At 32.7% G+C, this 19,136-nt stretch overlaps 1 protein-coding gene across 5 annotated transcripts in view; it reads right to left on the minus strand.

Annotated features, from left to right (window-relative positions):
* The window catches only part of CNOT6L (CCR4-NOT transcription complex subunit 6 like), a 91,322-nt gene that overhangs the window by 24,517 nt on the left and 47,669 nt on the right, over positions 1-19,136 (minus strand). For all 5 annotated transcript variants that reach the window (XM_036022548.1, XM_028506965.2, XM_036022546.1 and 2 more), the window contains 4 exons: positions 17,070-17,159; positions 9,999-10,067; positions 7,200-7,357; positions 4,795-4,949 (listed from right to left, as the gene is read on the minus strand). In XM_036022548.1, coding sequence (XP_035878441.1) covers positions 4,795-4,949; positions 7,200-7,357; positions 9,999-10,067; positions 17,070-17,159 — 472 coding nt within the window. The remainder of the gene's footprint in view (positions 1-4,794; positions 4,950-7,199; positions 7,358-9,998; positions 10,068-17,069; positions 17,160-19,136) is intronic.

Consider the following 19,136-nt stretch of genomic DNA (forward strand, 5'->3'; position numbering starts at 1 on the left):
TCCCAATCAACAAGTTCAAAAACTGTTTTGAGCAGTGAAAAAAATGTCTCGATAGGTGTACTGCATCAAATGGAGAGTGCTCTGAAAGTAACTGAAGTTTCAACATGCAAGAATAAATACACAATTTTTTATAAATAAATTCCCCCCTTGTATACAGAACAAACTGATGGTTGCCAGAGGGGTGGGGGTGGGAACTGGGTAGAAAAGGGGGAGGGAAATAAGGAGTACAAACTTCCAGTTATAGGTCTCAGGAATGTAATGCACGGCACAGGCAATACAGCCAATAATATCGTAATAACTATGTATGATTTATTGTGGTGATTACTTCATAAGGAATATAAATGTTGAATCACTATGTTGTATACCTGAAACTAATATGATATTGTATGTTAACTATAATTAAGGAGCAAAGACAAGTAATATTACCTCCTTGAATTCATTTATGAGTCAAAGAGAAGAAGGTAGTATATAGTCAAGAAGAGCATTACCACACAAAAGTTAATTATGACCCCTTCTGGATCATATCCTTGCACTCTTAAACCTAAACTGAACAGAAGTATTTATTGTGTATTCAGTACTACAAGGTGGTATAAAATGTGTTCTTGAGTCCCTTTAAGTAATCACGGGAGTGCCAGAAAATAATTTACTAGGAAAGATAAGCTTAGAGACTGGATAAATAGGAAATAAAAGTGGATATACACTATACTACCTGTATTTGTACAACTCTTTTAACTACTGAAAACACTTTCACTTTCTTGTTTGTTTTAGCCCCATAAGAAACCTCTGAAGTTAGGTGGAACCGTTACTATTATCCCTAATGGAAAGGTAAGGGAACTGTGGTAAAAGCAATAATTTTATGTTCAAGATTAAATTAATGGTCAAGTTAACATTAGAAACCAGATATTAAAATCTGTTTTTTAAAAAATCACATCGACAAATTCTAAATGAGACCACCACATAAAAGAGAGGAAATTAATAACTGAGAAACCAGTGAGACAGGATTATCATAACAGGTCATTTTGGGATGATACTATAACCTCTGTATGCCCTCTTCTCAAACACAAAACTACCTGTTATAATGTAGTAAGGAAAAGCAAAGACCTGGCTTTAGCTGATACCTCTAAGACTGGAAACAAGTTAGAAAGTAGAGGCAATACAGCAAGGACTAAGCACCACCACTGACTAGTTCCCAATCCTATTGGAATAGACAGCCTTTTCACAGTGTCCTAAAACTGCTGTTCTCATCCTTCCCTCTCTTACTGATTTTAAATAAAGCAGGATCAGATCAGAACTGCTAACCTTAGGAACAACAAGCAAGTCTAATCTAGGTCTGGTGTCATCTCCATTTTTCTCCACTTAGAGTTTCTGCAAATTGTGTATCTGGAAGACTCCACTTCTACTAACTCTTATGTCTACTCTATAGGACAAAATGTGCAAAAAGAAATTCAAATTTCCTAGTATAAAAATGTATCTATAACAACAGTCTCTCTATACACACATGAACAAATACATGTGCATGTATTTTATAAAACACTTTAGACTGAAGATAATACTTATTTAGGTAAAGAACAAAGCAAAAGCATTTTATCAATCCAATCTTAATTTCTGGTATCTCTATGTATCTACCAAAAAAATGTTTATAATGATGACCAAAAGGTACTGCCAAATCTTAAAGGCCCTCTGAATCCCCAAAGATTAAACTAGAATATGAATGGTTTAAAAAATATTTTATTGTATCTAATTCCCTCAATATTGTTAATCCATGCCCTAGCCTTCACTAGGCCATATCCTACCTTTTTATCATAATGGATGAGATCTTTCTTATGGCATTTGGCCAAAATAGTAATTACTACAGTTTCCATTATTGTTACCTCCTCTGTACCACTATTTTCATTGAAGTGAAACAAATGGCATCAGCAAAAATTAAGACTTATCAGGTACTCTGGTTTTAGAAGAGCAAGACTTTGAGAATGAGTATAGATAGTAAGTCCCTTCCATAGCTAATGTCTGACATGTTAGCTTTATTGACTATCTGTTATCTATATACAGAATTACCTTATAAGGTAATATACAAACATGTACAAATGAAGAAATAAGCCCAGAAAGGACAAGGGAATCATTCAAGATCACACATAAGTAAGTGAACAACCTGGCTTCAAAAGTGTCTTCCTTTGTACAGTATTGTCCCTCCAATTTGAAGAAATAATAGAATAAAGGCAAAGTAGTACACTTTGTGTTGAATTCCAAATAGTACGGCATGGTATAGTTTTAGCTAATATGGATGGCATCAATAAGTATTTACTTATTCACGTACACTTCATGTACTGTTCAAAAGAGGTAGAATGTAATAATGAATCACACCCAAAGTCTTTATCTGTTGCTGGATCCATGTTACTATTAAGGCAAAAAGATTTGAGGAAGGAAAGAAATCCAAATGATGCATCTTAGAGTTATCTATGTATTCATCTCTTAACTAATCAACAATTTTTTTAAAAAATTCAAGCATCAGCCCTGGCTGGCGCAGCTCAGTGGATTGAGCGGGGGCTGCGAACCAAAATGTCGCAGGTTCGATTCCCAGTCAGGCCACATACCTGGGTTGCAGGCCACGGCCCCCAGCAACTGCACATTGATGTTTCTCTCTTTCTCTCTCCCTCCCCTCTCTAAAAATAAATAAATAAAATCCTAAAAAAAATTCAAGCATCAATTTTCAAATCTCAGTTGTTTCAAGTTTCCTAGATAACAGGTTTGCTAGTTCAAAATCTTAACTACCTAGTAAAATCAGGGCGTTTTAGATTTTTCTCTCAAAACCATGAAGGGAATGATAAAAATTTTCTGTATTAGCTTCATCCAGAAAGAAACAATGGCAAATGGAAAAAGAGCTTGATACAGATATCTCAATGCTATTCACTACTTTTTTATATTACGGTGTTTTAAAAAACTTTGTATATGAGTATAGGCAACAAATACAAAATATAAGGCAACTTTCCTAATGAGGTAACCTTGTAAGAGGTACAAGTTAAATCAGGAGCTCAACTAAGAAGCCTAAAGATTCCATTTAGTACACTGGTTAAAAGCACTGACTATGAAGCCAGACTACTTTCAGTGCCTTGTTTTCCTCATCTATAAAAATGAGGAAGTGCTGGTACTTCCATTCCTACCTCTGAGGGTTGATTTAAAAATTAAAGATAATACATATAAATAAAAGACCTGACACATAAACACTATGAAAGTAATTGCTATTATGCAATTACTAGGTGAAAATTCTTCACCTAGAAGAATTTTGTATATTTTGACCTCAAATATTATAGGGCTGTGTACTAATTATTAACTAAAATCAGAATGTCTCTACTAAAAATTCACAGAAAAGATAGGGAGGTAGGTTCAAATTAATGAAAAGTAGACCAAATGTCTTTCAAATTCATTTACTTCATTTATTTAAAATAACATGCTGGTAATATACCTATATCAATAAAAACATTTAAGTGGCTTTGTTATAATAGGTATTAAACAGGAAAATAGTCGTAAGCATGTATATGCTTATCCTGTAAGTAGATGATTCTCTAACTAATGTATTAAACCCAAATTATTATTCATGAGGTTCAACCCCTATCAGACTTCACATATTTCAGTCTTCTATTAAAGGCCCCTCCAAATTTTCTACTCTACAATTGGCAGCCTTCATGAGGCAAAAATACTCTTCTCTCTTTCCTCATGATGATAACCAAAAGAATCTGCCTCTAACCATCTAGTCACTCATCCAACACTCAAGGGATATCTTCTAAGCATGTGACAGCTCTGCACTCTCAAGTAGGAAATGCAGTTCTAAATCCAGGGCACACAACATAATAAACCCAATAAGAGAGAAGTAATAAAAATACAAATGACTACAGAAACAGAAATATGATAACAAAAACATGTCCAGGACACTTAATAGTTTACAAAGTACCTAGCCCTTCATTACCTCATTTAATTCTTGTAACTACTTCTGAAGTAAGGAGGCTGAGTGCAGTTTTCCATTTTAAGCTCAAGAATATTAAAGCACAGAGGCCTCTACAAGATCATTTATGTATTTTAATAAGTAGATTCATAATATTCTCATTTTGACTGTATTGTAATCAACTATATTAACAGCCCCTCTACTACCCCCCCCAAAAAAGCCACAGGTCATGTTTTCTTTATATTTGATGACTGCTTTCCACTATCTTGTTTCAATCTTTTAATTCCCTATTTCCGTAAGCTCTGGGCCTCTCTTCTGTCTTGCCTTATTTTAATGCCTATTTTTATCTTATATACCATATTATCTTGTGATTTTCTTATATGCTTACCTTTTCCTACTAGACTACAGCTCTCAGTGGAATTAATAACTGTCTTATCTATATCGGTATCAACTGTGACTAGCACAGTACTTGTCACAAAGCAAATGCTCAGTAATCATTTAGTGGTTAAATAAATGTATAAAATGTTAACTGAAAAAGAAGAAAAGGTTGATAAAATGAATGATTCTGAAAAAGGCCAAATAATAAAAAAAAATCACAGGAAAAAATTCAAAACTTATTTCTAATTTTAAACTGTATTAATTTCTTTTTTACACCAAAACTAGTATTTTCCTTCATGTAAATATATTTAGGCATGATTATGACACCACCACCAAGTGTATGAATTTACTTAAAATTCAATTTTTATATCAGTTGTTTTCTAGCTCTTTATTTTAAAGGGTCAAATCAAAGACAATTTCAAACATGGAATAATTAAAGAAATAAGTTTACACTATTTTGCTTTGTTTCCTTAACTCACTTTTCTGTTTTGAAGAATATTGCACAACCATCCACATGCTTTCTCTCCTGCTCAGACATGATTTTGGCACGTGACTTTGGAGAAAAAAACCCATCATATCCACGCTCCTTCAATGCTGGCAGAAAGAGAGTGAAGTATTGCTCTGTTTCCACTTCCTGAGATAAAAGAAAAGTTATCACCCACATGACAGAGGAAAACGCTAATAAAGATATAAAAATGTTAAGCATTATGAGTAAGTTGTGACTAAGTTAACAATATTATCTCTTACCTTACTGCTAACACCTGCCACTTCACAATGGCAGCTTTGTAAGCCTGAAAGAACCAGGTATTACATGATTTTCTCATGCTCAAACAGCTAGTGGAACCCAAGCCTCTTGATTCCCAATATAGAGTTCATTCCACTATACTTCACTTCCTCACAACTGGTAATTAATCAAAGACAGTTGGTCATATTATAGATTAAGTGGTAGGGAATAGTAAATTTTATATATAGAAAGGTAATTTTAAGAATTTTTTATCTTTTTCAACTGTGATAGAAAGGAATAATACCCAAGAATGAGAAGCTTAAGATCAATCAACAAAATATTATGCTTTAAAAATTTTTAGGTACCTGAGTCCAATGGTCTCTTAATTTAGTAATTACTGCATTAGATTATTTTATTTTTGACCCACAAAATTTAACAAATCCTCCCAAATGAAAAAATCAAGTGTGAAGATAATGATTTATGTATGGTAATGCTCGTAACAACATACCTAAATGTCCAACAGCAAGGAAAATGATAATTTTCCTTTGCACTATAAGCAATTAATATATATTCATATAATTAATTTGGAAAAATTTTAGTAATACATATAGTGCATTAAGTACAATAAACAAGAATGAAAATGTCAATAGTGTGATGTTGACTTTATTTTAAAAATGTACCTGCAAATAAATAAATGCATAAGAATGTGTACAAGGCACAGTTTAGAAGTTCTAACACAGCAGCTATCTGTGGGATATGAAATTAGGTGTTTTCTTCCATCATATTTTATGTTTTTTCAAAATGTTCAACTTTTCTACAATTAACACTTTATATGGTAGTATTTCTTTTATAATAGAAAATATATTTTGGTATACAGTTGTATATGACCCACATTTGAAAAATCAATTCTTATTAACATATTTAGCCAAGGCTACTCCCCAGAGCAGATTTTAGAATAATTTTAATTTTTTAAATTACCATTTCTGATAATATAACATTTCTCGCTTTAAAAAAATTTTTTAAATCAAATTCATTGGGGTGATATTGGTAAGAGAATTTTTTTATTATGGTGTTTTTATCTCTCAAACTATACTTTTACTTAGAAGACTATAAGGCTGTTATTACTGCAAATACAAAATCAAAACAGACAATTAAGTAATAATAAGCCTAATTTTGTTTGTTTCCTCATCCCCCCCAATTCTGTGTCAGTCCTCAGTGTTGAAAATTTAATTTTTGAAGATTTTTATTTCTTATTATTTCCCATGAAGTCATATAAAATCATGGACGACATAAAAATAAATTGTCAAATTGTACTACAAAAAATATTTAAGAAGTAATAATTTCTTCTCAGGCTATGCTGAAAAGATTTTATATGCTTTGAAAGTTGCTAAGAGAAAAGTTACTAAAAATTACTATAAAACTTACTTGGCTATTCATTGGCTGAGTGTTGAAAAGAAACATATTTCAATGAAAGGCACTTCTTCATTTAAATTTATTGTAACAAAGTGTTATAAACAGAAGAACCTAATTTTCAGATATGGGTTTTAAAATAAGGCAAAATTGCATGATTTACACTACAATATTTTTAAATGTTTAAAATGTTTATCATTAAGGAACAAAAGTGGGAAAATTATTGTTTTTACAAATTAAAAGTTAAATTCATATGCATAAAAAAACACAATCTTTTGTAGTTTTTTGTTTTGGCACTACCAATAATTTGTGGATGAGATGAATTGTTGACATGAATAATATGTGAGATAATTTTCACTTAAGAAAATAGTAAATGAGTGTAAATGGATGGCTGTACTTAGCAAAACAGTTTCACTGTGCAAACTTCTTATGTGCTTATTAAAATTGTCTATTTTTGAAAATTTTGTGGCATGACTAATTATGAATAGTATGCTAATTTTTTCAGGGGTTAAGCTCATTGTTTTGATATATCAGTGGACTTGTAAAAGTCTGTTAAATTTGACAAATGATAAACAACTGTAAAGATCTTTCTATAAAAGCATATTTCAAAAAATAAAATAAAATAATCAATTTCTTTAAGAATAGAGAAAACAATTCCTTTTGAATTTTGCTTTGTACACAGGATCTCTCCCAGAAAATCTTTTAAGTTCACCTTTAACTTAAAAGACAATTTGATTTCTATTTTGTTACCTGAAGACTAATGATATCTGCGTCACAGTTAACAATTTCTTCCATAATTCCCTTTTTCCTGTATTCCCAGTTTAATGCCCAGGATGGGCAATAGCCATATAGCTGCCGGGTAGCGTATTTATCACATAACACATTGTAACACATAACCGTGAATGATGCTAAGAAGTGGGGGAAAAAAACAACAGACAAAAGGGAAAAAATTAGGCAACTTTTTATAAAGCAATTATAATGTGCAGAAGCACAGAGGGCACACAAATATACTCAAAATATCATCATTGTGAAATGCCTCAGGCAAGAATGTATTACATGATATCCACAAAAGCTACTGGAGTCCATCACACCAAAGCAATTTTACTAGAATTAAACTAACAGTTCACATTTGAGAGTTTTAGGAAATTTACTTCAATAAATAGAAATACAAATTTTAAATAAAAATGCTAATTTTTGCACATAATTTGTTGAGCAAAGCTTCTTTATAAAACTGAAATAAAAGTAAATTTTAGTTTTGTTCTCTTTAAAAGGTTATAATTTCATTAATTTCTATTAGTGAAATGTCCACACAATACTTTTTCGGACCTCTTACTACTCTCACTGCTCTGAACCAGATCAACATGGACTAACCAAGGGAAGTTATAAAAGAATCCTTGTTGCCAAATCAAGTTGTTCATTTCTGAAATTAGATTCTCATTTTAAAATGCCCCTGAACTATAAAAAGACTGTGAGCAAACTAATAGTTGGGAGAACCTAGTCTGTATTCTTGCTACTCAAAAGTGTGTACTCTAAGGACCAGACATCAGTTATCTTACAAATGAAGAATCTTTTGGTCCCCCAAAACCTATTAAATCAGAATCTGCAATTTAACAAAATTATCAGGTGATTCACATAACATGCATATCAGTTTGAAAAGCCAGTATCTTAACCAGTAATTCTTTGTCCTAGCTGCCTACTAGAATCAGTCTACAGAGCTTTAAAAACAAATAAACAAAAACAGCTGATACCCAGGGTTCTGCTCAGACAAATTAAGTCCATATAGTAGGATCTGGGTATTCATATTTATAAAAAGTATCCCAGATGATTAAAATGAGCAGACACAGTTCAGAATCACATATTTAAATAAAAGGTGAGAAATCCAAGTAATAAAGTAACATGATTAAAGTTGTTTCAGATTCAGATGATGGTAAAAGAATTAAGACAAACTTAGTTCAATGGTCCCCTAGGGACCTGACTGGTAGCAATTTTGTTACTGGTACCCTTTTCACTCTTTTGTATTTAATCTTACATAGTTTAATAATTATAATTTTGTAGTTATAGATTACCCTTAGCCATCATTGTTTATGATCCATATCTCCCTATACACCAGAAGTAAAAGACATTTTTAATATATTTTTTTAGCACTCAGAGTCTACTCAGTGAAGCACCATACATCTCAAGAAAAATCCACACTTGTTTTTCAATAAGAAAAATCCAAGAACACATTACTCTGAGAATTCAACAACCAACTGAAAACTTGTTTCTGTTGTTTCTTTTCCTAATGGAAACGTAGTTATGCAGTAACAACAACAATGCTTTCCTTCAAAATTATGTTCACTCATGCTCGAAAAGGGGTTGCTTTGACTAACTTTAAAATGGTGTTTTTAATACCAGAAAGGAACTAATTAATTGAGCATTAGGGAAGGCTAAACATAAAATCTATCTTAACTTAAGGCTAAACATAACATCTGCCTAACTTAAGGCTTCACAGAAAATCTTAGGTACTCTTTTTTCACTCCACCAATGTATATCCTGATAACAAAATGTTATTTGTGGCATTGACCCAGTGTCTCTTAACACAGGCTGATACTGTGGATCTACAGTGTGGTGGCTTAAAATGATTACTTCTGGGAGACAGAAATGTATTATAATATTTCTCAGTATTATTAAAAAACAAATAGAACCATGAAGATGTTCTACTGCCCACATTTCCCAATATCAAAGCAAATGATTTTTTTCTGAATCCTCTTACTTCATAACTAGAAAAACCCCCTCACAAACAGAAAGGCTTAAAAAGTACATAATGAACTCTGTGATTTACCCATCAAAAATCATTAAAGAATCAGTATTCAGAGATTGGTTTAATCTTCATATTAAAATAGTAAAATTTTTATTTCTAAATTTTGTAATGAAATTAGATACCATGGAAACTATTATTCTTGTGATTAAAGAGAAGGCAATTGGAGAAATACCAATTTATAACTTTTTTAAAGTAGAATTCCCAATCATAATATGTCTTAATGAGCAGTAAAAAACCCTATAAATGATGTCATATCATTATTGGTCTCCATAAAGAAGTAATAAAGGTTTATATTTTCTACATTACTGCAGTTCTAGAAGTGCTAAATCATATTTCTTAAATTGTTCAAATACTCAACCTGTACCATTTCTAAACCACCGGCCTGGCATTATATTTTGTTTCCAATATAGCAAATACCGATCCAGTCTAAATTATTCTTTCACAAGGGTTATAAGACTACCTTCTCGAGAAAAATTTAAGTACCTAAGCAGGTTACATTTTTCAGAAGATTCATTATTACTCTTTTTTTTTTCCTTTACATCTCCCAATACCCTGTGTGAAGATGTCATTCTAACACAAAATAGCCATTCTAACAGGAATCATTATAAAACCAAGAGATGCATCACTGTGAAAGACAGGAGATTCTTGTACATAAGACATCAATAAAATGAAGGCTTGTTCATTATACCGCAATGCTCAAATGGCATTTCAAGTATTCCTTTAAAAAGTCAAGGAAAGATAAAAACTACCTGATGGCAGAATTTGGTCTCGTTCTTTTAATGTAATCCATGGCCTCGGAGGAAGCTGCTCTGGATGAACTAAAAAAACAAAAGTTTAACATAAGACGATTACTAAAATCAGTATCATTTACTTTATAATATCAAATCAATTTGTTTTCTCTTCAGTTGTAATGACCCACAAACTGACTTAAAAATATAATGAAAATTTATAAGCCAAAGGAAGTTTAAGAAGAGCAATGCAGAAAACACATAATATACAAAAAGAATATTAAGAAACTCAATGGCACTTCCACTTATATTGTATTTATGAAAAGTAACTATTTAAAACCTTAATTGGGTTTTTACATCTTAATTACACATTGACTTAGCCTTGTTCCCTGCTAAGGAAATCAAAGCTATATGAAGTTCCAACATATTGGTGATTAAAATACTCAAATATCTTTTTTTTTTAAATCCTCACCCAAGAATGTGTGTTTACTGATTTTGGGGGTCGGGTGGGAGAGGGTGGAGAGAGAGAAACTTGGTATGAGAGAGAAACATTGATCAGTTGCCACAACCTTTTGGTGTGCTGGTGTACTGGGACAACACCCAACTAACTGAGCCACTAAGAAAGGCAAACATTCAAATGTCTTTAAAATAGAAAACAACACATATGAGTATATAGTAAAAATTAATGTATTTTCTTTGGTTTGCAGACCTCTGCTTAATCCAGAGCCACACCAGCTGGGGCCTATTTTCTAATGGGCCTTAATTTCCTAATTTAAATCTTTCATAACATCAACACAAAGCAAGAGATAAAAAATAACTAGATTGTACAAAAAATGACATTGGTTATACATTAAATGCTCAGATATGGTCATGGTATTATTAATACCATGGAACTAAATATTACCCAACTATCAGAAGAAAGAAAATTCATTAAGTTAAGATTGAACAACTCCCTTTTCTTCCTTCTTTTAAAAAATTTTCAATTACAAAACAATCTGAAGCAAGTTTGCAGATTTGCCAGGGGTATTAATGGCTGAGAAATGTATTTCTTTAAAACAAAAACATTCCATCTTCATCCAGCCACAGAAATGTCCACGAAAGCATCCAAGATTTTGAAATATCACCTTACTAACCATTCTTGTATTAAAAGCCTACCTAGAGGATGTCTGTTTTAGCTATTTGGGTTTTTTTGTGTGTGTGTATGTGTATGTGGTCCCATACAAATAATATGATTATTGTTCTAGTTCTTTGAAAAATGTCATTTGTAATTTTGATAAGGTTTACACTGAATCTGGAGATTGCTTGGGTAGTATGGACATTGTAACAATACTGATTCCTCCAATCCATGAACACAAAATATATTTCCACTTACTTATGTCTTCTTCAATTTCTTTCATTAGTGTCTTGTTTTCAATATATATGTCTTTCACCCTGGGTTAAATTTATTCCTAGGTATTTTATTCTTTTTGATGCAACTATAAATGGGAATGTTTTCTTTATTTCTCTTTCTGATACTTCATTATTGGTGTATGGAAATGCAGCATTTTTGTGTATTGATTTTGTGTACTTCAACTTTATTGAATTCATTTATTAGTTCCAATGGTTGTTTTTTTTTTTTTTACAAAGTCTTTAGGGTTTTCTAAATATAATATTATGCCATCTGCGAATAGTGACAGTTTTGCTTCTTCCTTTACAATTTGGATGTCTTTTATTTCTTTTTCTTTCTTAACTGTTCTGGCTCAGACTTCCAATATTATGTTACATAGAAGCAGAGAGATTGGGTTTCCTTGTAATGTTGCTGCTATTATAGGAAATGCTTTCGAATTTTCACCATTGAGTATGATGTTAGCTGTGGGCTTGTCACTTATGGCCTTTACTATTTTGAGGTACATTACCTCTATATCCACTTTAAGGGTTTTTATCATAAAATACATGTTGAATTTGTCAAATGTTTTTCTGCATCTACTGAGATGATCATTTGACTTCATCCTTCATTTTGTTAATGCAGATGGTGAACCACCTTTACATACCTAGGATAAATCAAACCACTTGATTTATCTCTTCTTGGGGCATTCTTGTCTGATTTTGGAATTAGGGTAATGCTGATCATAAAATAAGTTTGGAAGAGTTCCTTCATCTTCTATTATTTGGAAGAGTTTGAGAAAGATTGGTATTAAGCCTCCTTTGAATATTTGGTAGAATTCAATAGTGACACCATCTGGTCCTGGACTTTTTTTTTGTTGGGAGGTTTTTGATTACTACTAATCAGTCTATTCAGATTTTGTATCTCATCAAAATTGTCTTGATAGGGTCTATGTTCCTGGGAATTTATTTCTTCTAGGTTATCTAATTTGTTGGCATATAATTGTTCATAGTAGTTTCTTATGATCCTTTAGTGTAATTATTTCTTTGGCATGAAAGGCTCTCTCTGTATATATCAGTTAAGTCCATTTGATCTAGAACATTGTTAAATGCTTCAATATCTTTGTTGATATTTTGTTTGGAAGATCTATCCATTTTTGACAGTGGGGTGTTGAAATCCCTACCATAATTGCGTTGCTGTCAACATCCTTCTTGAAGTCCTCCAAAATTTTCTTTATGTATTTGGGTGCTCCTATGTTGAGTGCATATATATTTACAATGTTTATGTCTTCTTGATGGACTCTTCCCTTGAGTATTATGAAGTGACCTTCTGGGTCTCTTTTTCTGGCCCTTTCTTTGAAGTCTATTTTGTCTGATATGAGTATTGCTACTCCAGCTTTTTTTTTCCTGTCCATTTGCTTGGAATATTTGTTTCCAGCCCTTCACCCTTTAATGTAATTATTATTAGGCATGTACTTATTACCCATTTTGTTATTTACCAGCTACTTTTGTAGTTTCTCTCTGTTCCTTTCTTTTTTGGCAATGTGGGTGATTCAATGTTGCTGATGGCAACCACTCTAGCACAGCCCAAGAGAGCCAACCCATCCTGCACCTCACAGGGGTCAGCAGCACTGGGCATGGTGTGCTCACAGTAATAGAATCACATGAGCCTGGAAAGGCTGACAAAAACTATATGGTAAAACTAAACCGGGCAACTGCCAGCTAAAACTGAAATTTAAAAATCAACAGGAATCTCCTAACTTAATATTCCAAATATCCAGGGTACAGCTGAAAATTATTGGTCACACCAAAGATCAGGAAAATAATTACTTACACAAGACTCCAACAAACACCAACAGAGATAATCCAGATGTTGAAATTATCTGACATATTTTAGAGCAGCTATGGTAAAGCTGCTTCTGGAAACAATTACAAATTCTCTTGAGACAAATAAAGAAACCCCCAGCAAGGAAGCCTAAGTTACATGTTTTAAAAAGGACCAAACTGGGCACTCAGAAGCCATGTGACAATGGAATCAGAGATTGGGACAAAGCAGACACAAAGCAACAAATGCCAAGAATTTGAGGTGTCCCCAAAAAGCTCAGAGTGAAGCCCACAACAGATTCTTCATCGAGCCTCCCAGAAGGAACCAACCCTGCCAATATCTTGATCCCGACATCAGATCCCCAGAACCATGAGAATTTTAAGTGTTGTTTATAAAATAAATGGTGTTTTGGCCTTAAGCCTGGGTGTCTGGGACATTGGCCTCCCTCACTAAAACCAGAGTGTTTTCAGCCCACTGCATCTTGGGCAGCCAGAGCAGCAACCTGAATGGGGAGAAGTGTTCTCTCCATGGCCAAGGGCAGAGGCCATATTTGTGCCCAGTATGAGAAAAGGATGCATCCCATATACTATGCCTCTGATTCACAACCCTCCCAAGGTCCTGGATATCTAAATGTCTTGCTTTATTTTTGTTTACCTGAAAATTAAAAGGTCTTTCAAAATGAAAAATAAACATATAAAAATAAAAAGGACCAAACTGAAATTATTGAACTGAAAGAATACAATAAACAAAATAATAAACTCACAGAAAAAGCACAATAATGAAGATTTAAAAAGATAAAATGATTGAATTTAAGAACCAATAAAATTTATTTAATATAAAAAGAAAATAAACTAGAAAAATAGTAAATGAAGCTTGAGACCTGTGGGACTATCACAAAAGCTCTAAATTCATATATTCAGAGACCAGAAGAAGGGGAAGAGGAATGTAGATTTAAACACTATTCTTCAGAGACTATGACTAAAAATTCCCAAATTTAGTAAATGACATATGTCTACAAATTTAAGAAGGTAAGCAAACTTCAAGTAGAATATAAACCCAAACAAATCCACATCAAGACACATTATAATTAAACTGAAAATTAAACACAAAACTCTCAAATATATCAAATAGAAATTACACATTACCTATAAGGGAACAACAGGTTTCTTTTCTGAAAACATGGTGGCCAGAGAAATTGGTACACCATTTTTTAAGTGCTGAAAGAAAAGCATCAAACACAAGTTCTGTATTCAATAAAATTATCCTTCAGAAATCTAGGGGAAATAAAGATGTTATCATAAGAAAACTAAGAGACTTTGTTGCTAGCAAATCTGCCCTTGAGAAATGAATGGTAAAGGAATCTCTCTTAGCAGAAAGAAAATACAGAAAAATTAGAATATTAAAAAAACAAACAAGGAACAAGTAAAAAAATAGGAGTTAATTTAATAGATCATCCTTCTCCACACGAGCTTCTTAAAATGATAGTTGAAGCACAAACCACATCTGTGTGGCCCTCAGCATAGGTAGGAAAAACACCAGAGACAACTGGGAAACCCCAAAATACTGGAATTATCTTCTGGAGGGTGGGTCCCTTGTAGTACAGGCTTCTGTCGCTGGGTGAGTATTCTAGGAACCCATCTGTACCATGTGCCAGCTGGTGTTCTTGTGGGAGACTGCATGGGCTTCAGTGAATTTTTTTGAAGACTCTTCCTATGTTTGCCCATTTCATGATGGGCGATGTCTGAGTGCACCTTCCCACACTGTACTGAGTGTTCAGCAGTTTTTGACCAAAAAACAGCATGACCCCCCCCACCCGTGACCCACCCTCCCTATTCACCCAATCTCACCCTGATTGACTTTCTTTCCCGTTTGTTTCCCTGAATGAAAAAGTCTGAAAAGGGAAACATTTTGCCAATGTGGAAAAGGTGAAACAAGAAATGCCAGGAACACTAAAAGTCATCCAAATCAACAAGTTCAAATTAGGAAGTACAAACTGGTGGTTTTACAGAATAGCCCGGGGGGTATAAAGTACAATACAGGAAATGGAGTAGCCACAAAATTTATACACATGACCAGTGGACGTGAACAAAGTTGTAGGGATTGCCTGAGGGAATGGGGGGTGCTGGGTGGAGAGGGGAAAAGAAGGAAAAATTGGGATAACTGTAAGAACATAATAAAACATAATTATAAAAACTGTTTTGAGCAGTGGAAAAAACATCTCGATAGGTGTATTCCATCAAATGGAGAGTACTTTGAAGGTTATTTAAGTTTAAACATGTAAGAATAAATACGTGATTTAAAAAAATAAATTCTGTTTTTTGAGGGAGGTCCCCTCTTGTACATTTAAAAGTGGGAAGATTGTAGAAACATAAATGGAAGTAAGGCATCAATAATTCATTTATGTGATAAAATGCCATTATCAGTAGACTATGCTAAGTATGGATGTTGTGATATTTAGAGCAACCACTAAGAAAATTATAAAGAAAAAAATTATAAAGACAATGTACTTAAAAACAGCAAAAATAAAACAAGATAGAATCCCAAAATATGTTTAAGTAATCCACAGGAAAACAAGAGAGATAAATGAAGGAAGAAGAAAGACAGGAAACAATCAGAAAACAAGTACTAAAATGGTAAACTTAAGTTATACATATTTACAATTAAACTATATGTAAATGGTTTCGATACACAAATTATAAAAGTTTAATCTTGATGGAATAGATTAAAAAACATGACACATGACTAAACTGTATGCTGTCTATAAGTATGAGGAGAGAAAAAGACTATACCCACATTACACAAAAAAGTCAGAGTGTTTATATTATTATCAGATAAAGTATACTTAAGAGCAGAGTAAATACTAGAAACAAGAAAGGTCATTACATAATGATTGAAAAGATCAAGCCACAAAGAAAATGTAACAATCCTAAATGTTATCTACCAAACAACAAAGCTTCAAAATATAAAACTCAGTAAATTAGACTCAAACAATAATAAAATACAACAGAAAAGTAAACATTTGTAAATAATTTATGAGTCCAAGACAAAGAATCAAAGAAGAAATTTTTAAAAGATTTTATTTATTTTTTTTATAGCGAGGGAGTGAGAAAGAGAGGGAAAGACACATCAGATTCTTGCACACTCCAAATGGAGGCCTGGCCCACAACCCAGGCATGTGCCTTGACTGGGAATCAAACCTGTGACCTTTCAGTTCCCAGGCTGGCACTCAATCCACTGAGCCATACCAGCCATGGCTCAAAGAGAATTTTTTAAAAATATATTAAACAGAATGGAAATAAAAAACACAACATATCAAAATTTGTAGAATGCAACTAAAACAGATCTGCAAGGTACATTTATAATGCTATATGCTTATATTAATATAAAAGGAAAGGTCTCAAATCAACAATCTAAGTTGTTACACTGAATAAGAAAGAGAACAAAATAAACTTAAAGCAAGCAAACAGACGGAAATACTAACATAGAGGGGAGCAGAAAGGTTAAATATGAGAGAGCCGAAAAATAAAGTGTAAACTCTAACCAAAAGAGAAGTGATGTCCTGGATTCACAGCGGTCATTAACTAGCTGTGTTTAGTTGGGTAAATTGCTTTACTTTCTGTATCTCAGAATTTGCCTGTACAATGCCAATAAAAATTCCTACCTCCTAGGTAATCTTATAAAGATTAAAGGAGAGAATGAAACAAAAGTTCCTTACATACTGCTTGGTTAATAGAAAAAGCACTCAGTGTAGGAAAAGAATATCCCACTACCCTGGGATATACTAATGGCAGGAACGGCACACCTATAAGCACTTATAAAAAATGGTCAGATACTCTTAAGTAAAATGTGACACATTAGTTAATAGTAATATATGTAGAGTTTATTGCTTTAGCACTAAAAATTACCTGCAAGATTGTCAAGCATAAAGTTCAGTAGCTTTCGGGTTCCATCTGGGTCCTGGTATAAATTGAGAATATCCTGTGATAAAGGATTGCCTAAAGCAGAAGACAAAAATATAATATGTAAGACTTACAATAGTAAGACCAGACCAAAAAAACATAATTTTATATAGTGAATTTTACTATATTTAATCAAAACATAAATAACTTGAATTTAAAGAAATGCTCTGGTTTTCATAAAGAAAAACTTTAAGAGTTATTTTTCCCACATGCCACTATTTATATTATATCCTTATCATTTATGTTTGTGAAAATCACATGTATACATAATCATATAAATATTAATCTTGCTCAATTCTTAGGTAATATCACAACTTGGCACTTTAAGTAACCACTATAGGTTCTGTATTTGTCTTTGAGGACAGTATTTTAACTGAAAAACAAAAAGCCCTTATGAGAAAGAATGAATGATATAAAGGAGAGGGAGAGTCATCCTAGTTGGAATATTTATATTACAGATGAGAAAAGGAAGATATTTCAAGTGAACAAGAAAACCCGTTACCAAGATGAGTTAGTAAAATGAGAGATGAAAGGAAGAACTGAGGATAGGAGATAGGGTAGGTGAGGTGGGAGGGGAGGAATGGAGACAACTGCACCTGAACAACAATAAAGAAAAAGAATTTTTTTTTGCCCTGGCTGGCGTAGTTCAGTGGATTGAGCATGGGCTGTGAACCAAAGTATCACAGGTTCAAATCCCAGTCAGGGTACATGCCTGGGTTGCAGGCCACAGCCCCCAGCAACCACACATTGATGTTTCTCTCTCTTTTTCTCCCTCCCTAAAAAAATAAACAATAAATAAATACAATCTTTAAAAAAAAGAAAGAAAAAGAATTTTTAATGATACTGATCAAGGATATCTGAATACTAAGAATGCAGATTTATCCTACTCTTACCAAAAGATAAGATGTTGTTAACAGTCTATATATTCATTAAGAAATAAAGGTGGTATTTGTTAAGGCAAGCATGTAAATGTCTGGCAAAGAGAGCTGAAAAAATAAAACCCATAGAAATTCCATAAATGAAGGTTCTAGCTATTAAAAAACAAAGTCTTCAATGCAACACCCCACCACCAAAATGGATAAAATTACAAAGTATTAACCAAAGTGTTAAAAAGAAATGTGCAGTACTTGAAATTCTCAGAAATTGCTGGTGGGAGTGTAAAATTGTACAACTACAATGAAAATCTAGTTAGCAGTTTCCAGCAGCCTTGATAGTAGGAAAAGGAACTGTTCTGGGCTGACAAAATGTTTTATATCTTGAGTAAGGCAATGGTTACATATGTGTATACTTTTATCAAAATTAGTCAAGCTACATACTTTAGTATACTCAATAAAATGCTAGGGAAAAAATATGATGAATGAGTTAGGCAGATTACATACAGCTGAAAACAAAATTAGTGAAAAGAAAAAAAAGCAAAGAAATTACCCAAAAGGCATCACTAAGAATCAAAAAGATGTAAAACATGAAATAATAAGAGAATTAGAATAAAAAATCTTAATATACATTAATTGGAGCTGTAGACATGAGGAACAGAACTATCAGTAAATCAGTAAAGATGAAGACCAGAATGATACTGTCAACCAACTTGAATGATATTTACATAATATTCTACTCAAAACCAGAAAAATATGCATTCATATTTTTGCACAAAGAAGTGCACATGAATATCACACTTCTAAATTATCCATGGGGTCAAAGAAGTCACATGGGAATTTAAAATGTTATAACTGAATTAAAATAAAAACACATTATCAAACTTTGTAGGATGCACCTAACTTGGTGTTTACAGCAAAATTTATGGCATTGACGGTTACATTACAAAATAAAGACCTAAAATCAATGATCTAATTTCAATATTAAGAATCTAAAACAATAAGAGCAAACGATCCCCAAAGAAAGCAGAGGAAGAGAAAAAAATCAGTAAAATTTAAAATATAAAAACAAGAGATTACTACTGAACACAAAACATGGTACTCTGAAAAAGAGGTAATGAATTAATAAACCTATCTTTGA

Source organism: Phyllostomus discolor, chromosome 1 (assembly GCF_004126475.2).
Source record: "Phyllostomus discolor isolate MPI-MPIP mPhyDis1 chromosome 1, mPhyDis1.pri.v3, whole genome shotgun sequence".
NCBI lineage: Eukaryota > Metazoa > Chordata > Mammalia > Chiroptera > Phyllostomidae > Phyllostomus > Phyllostomus discolor.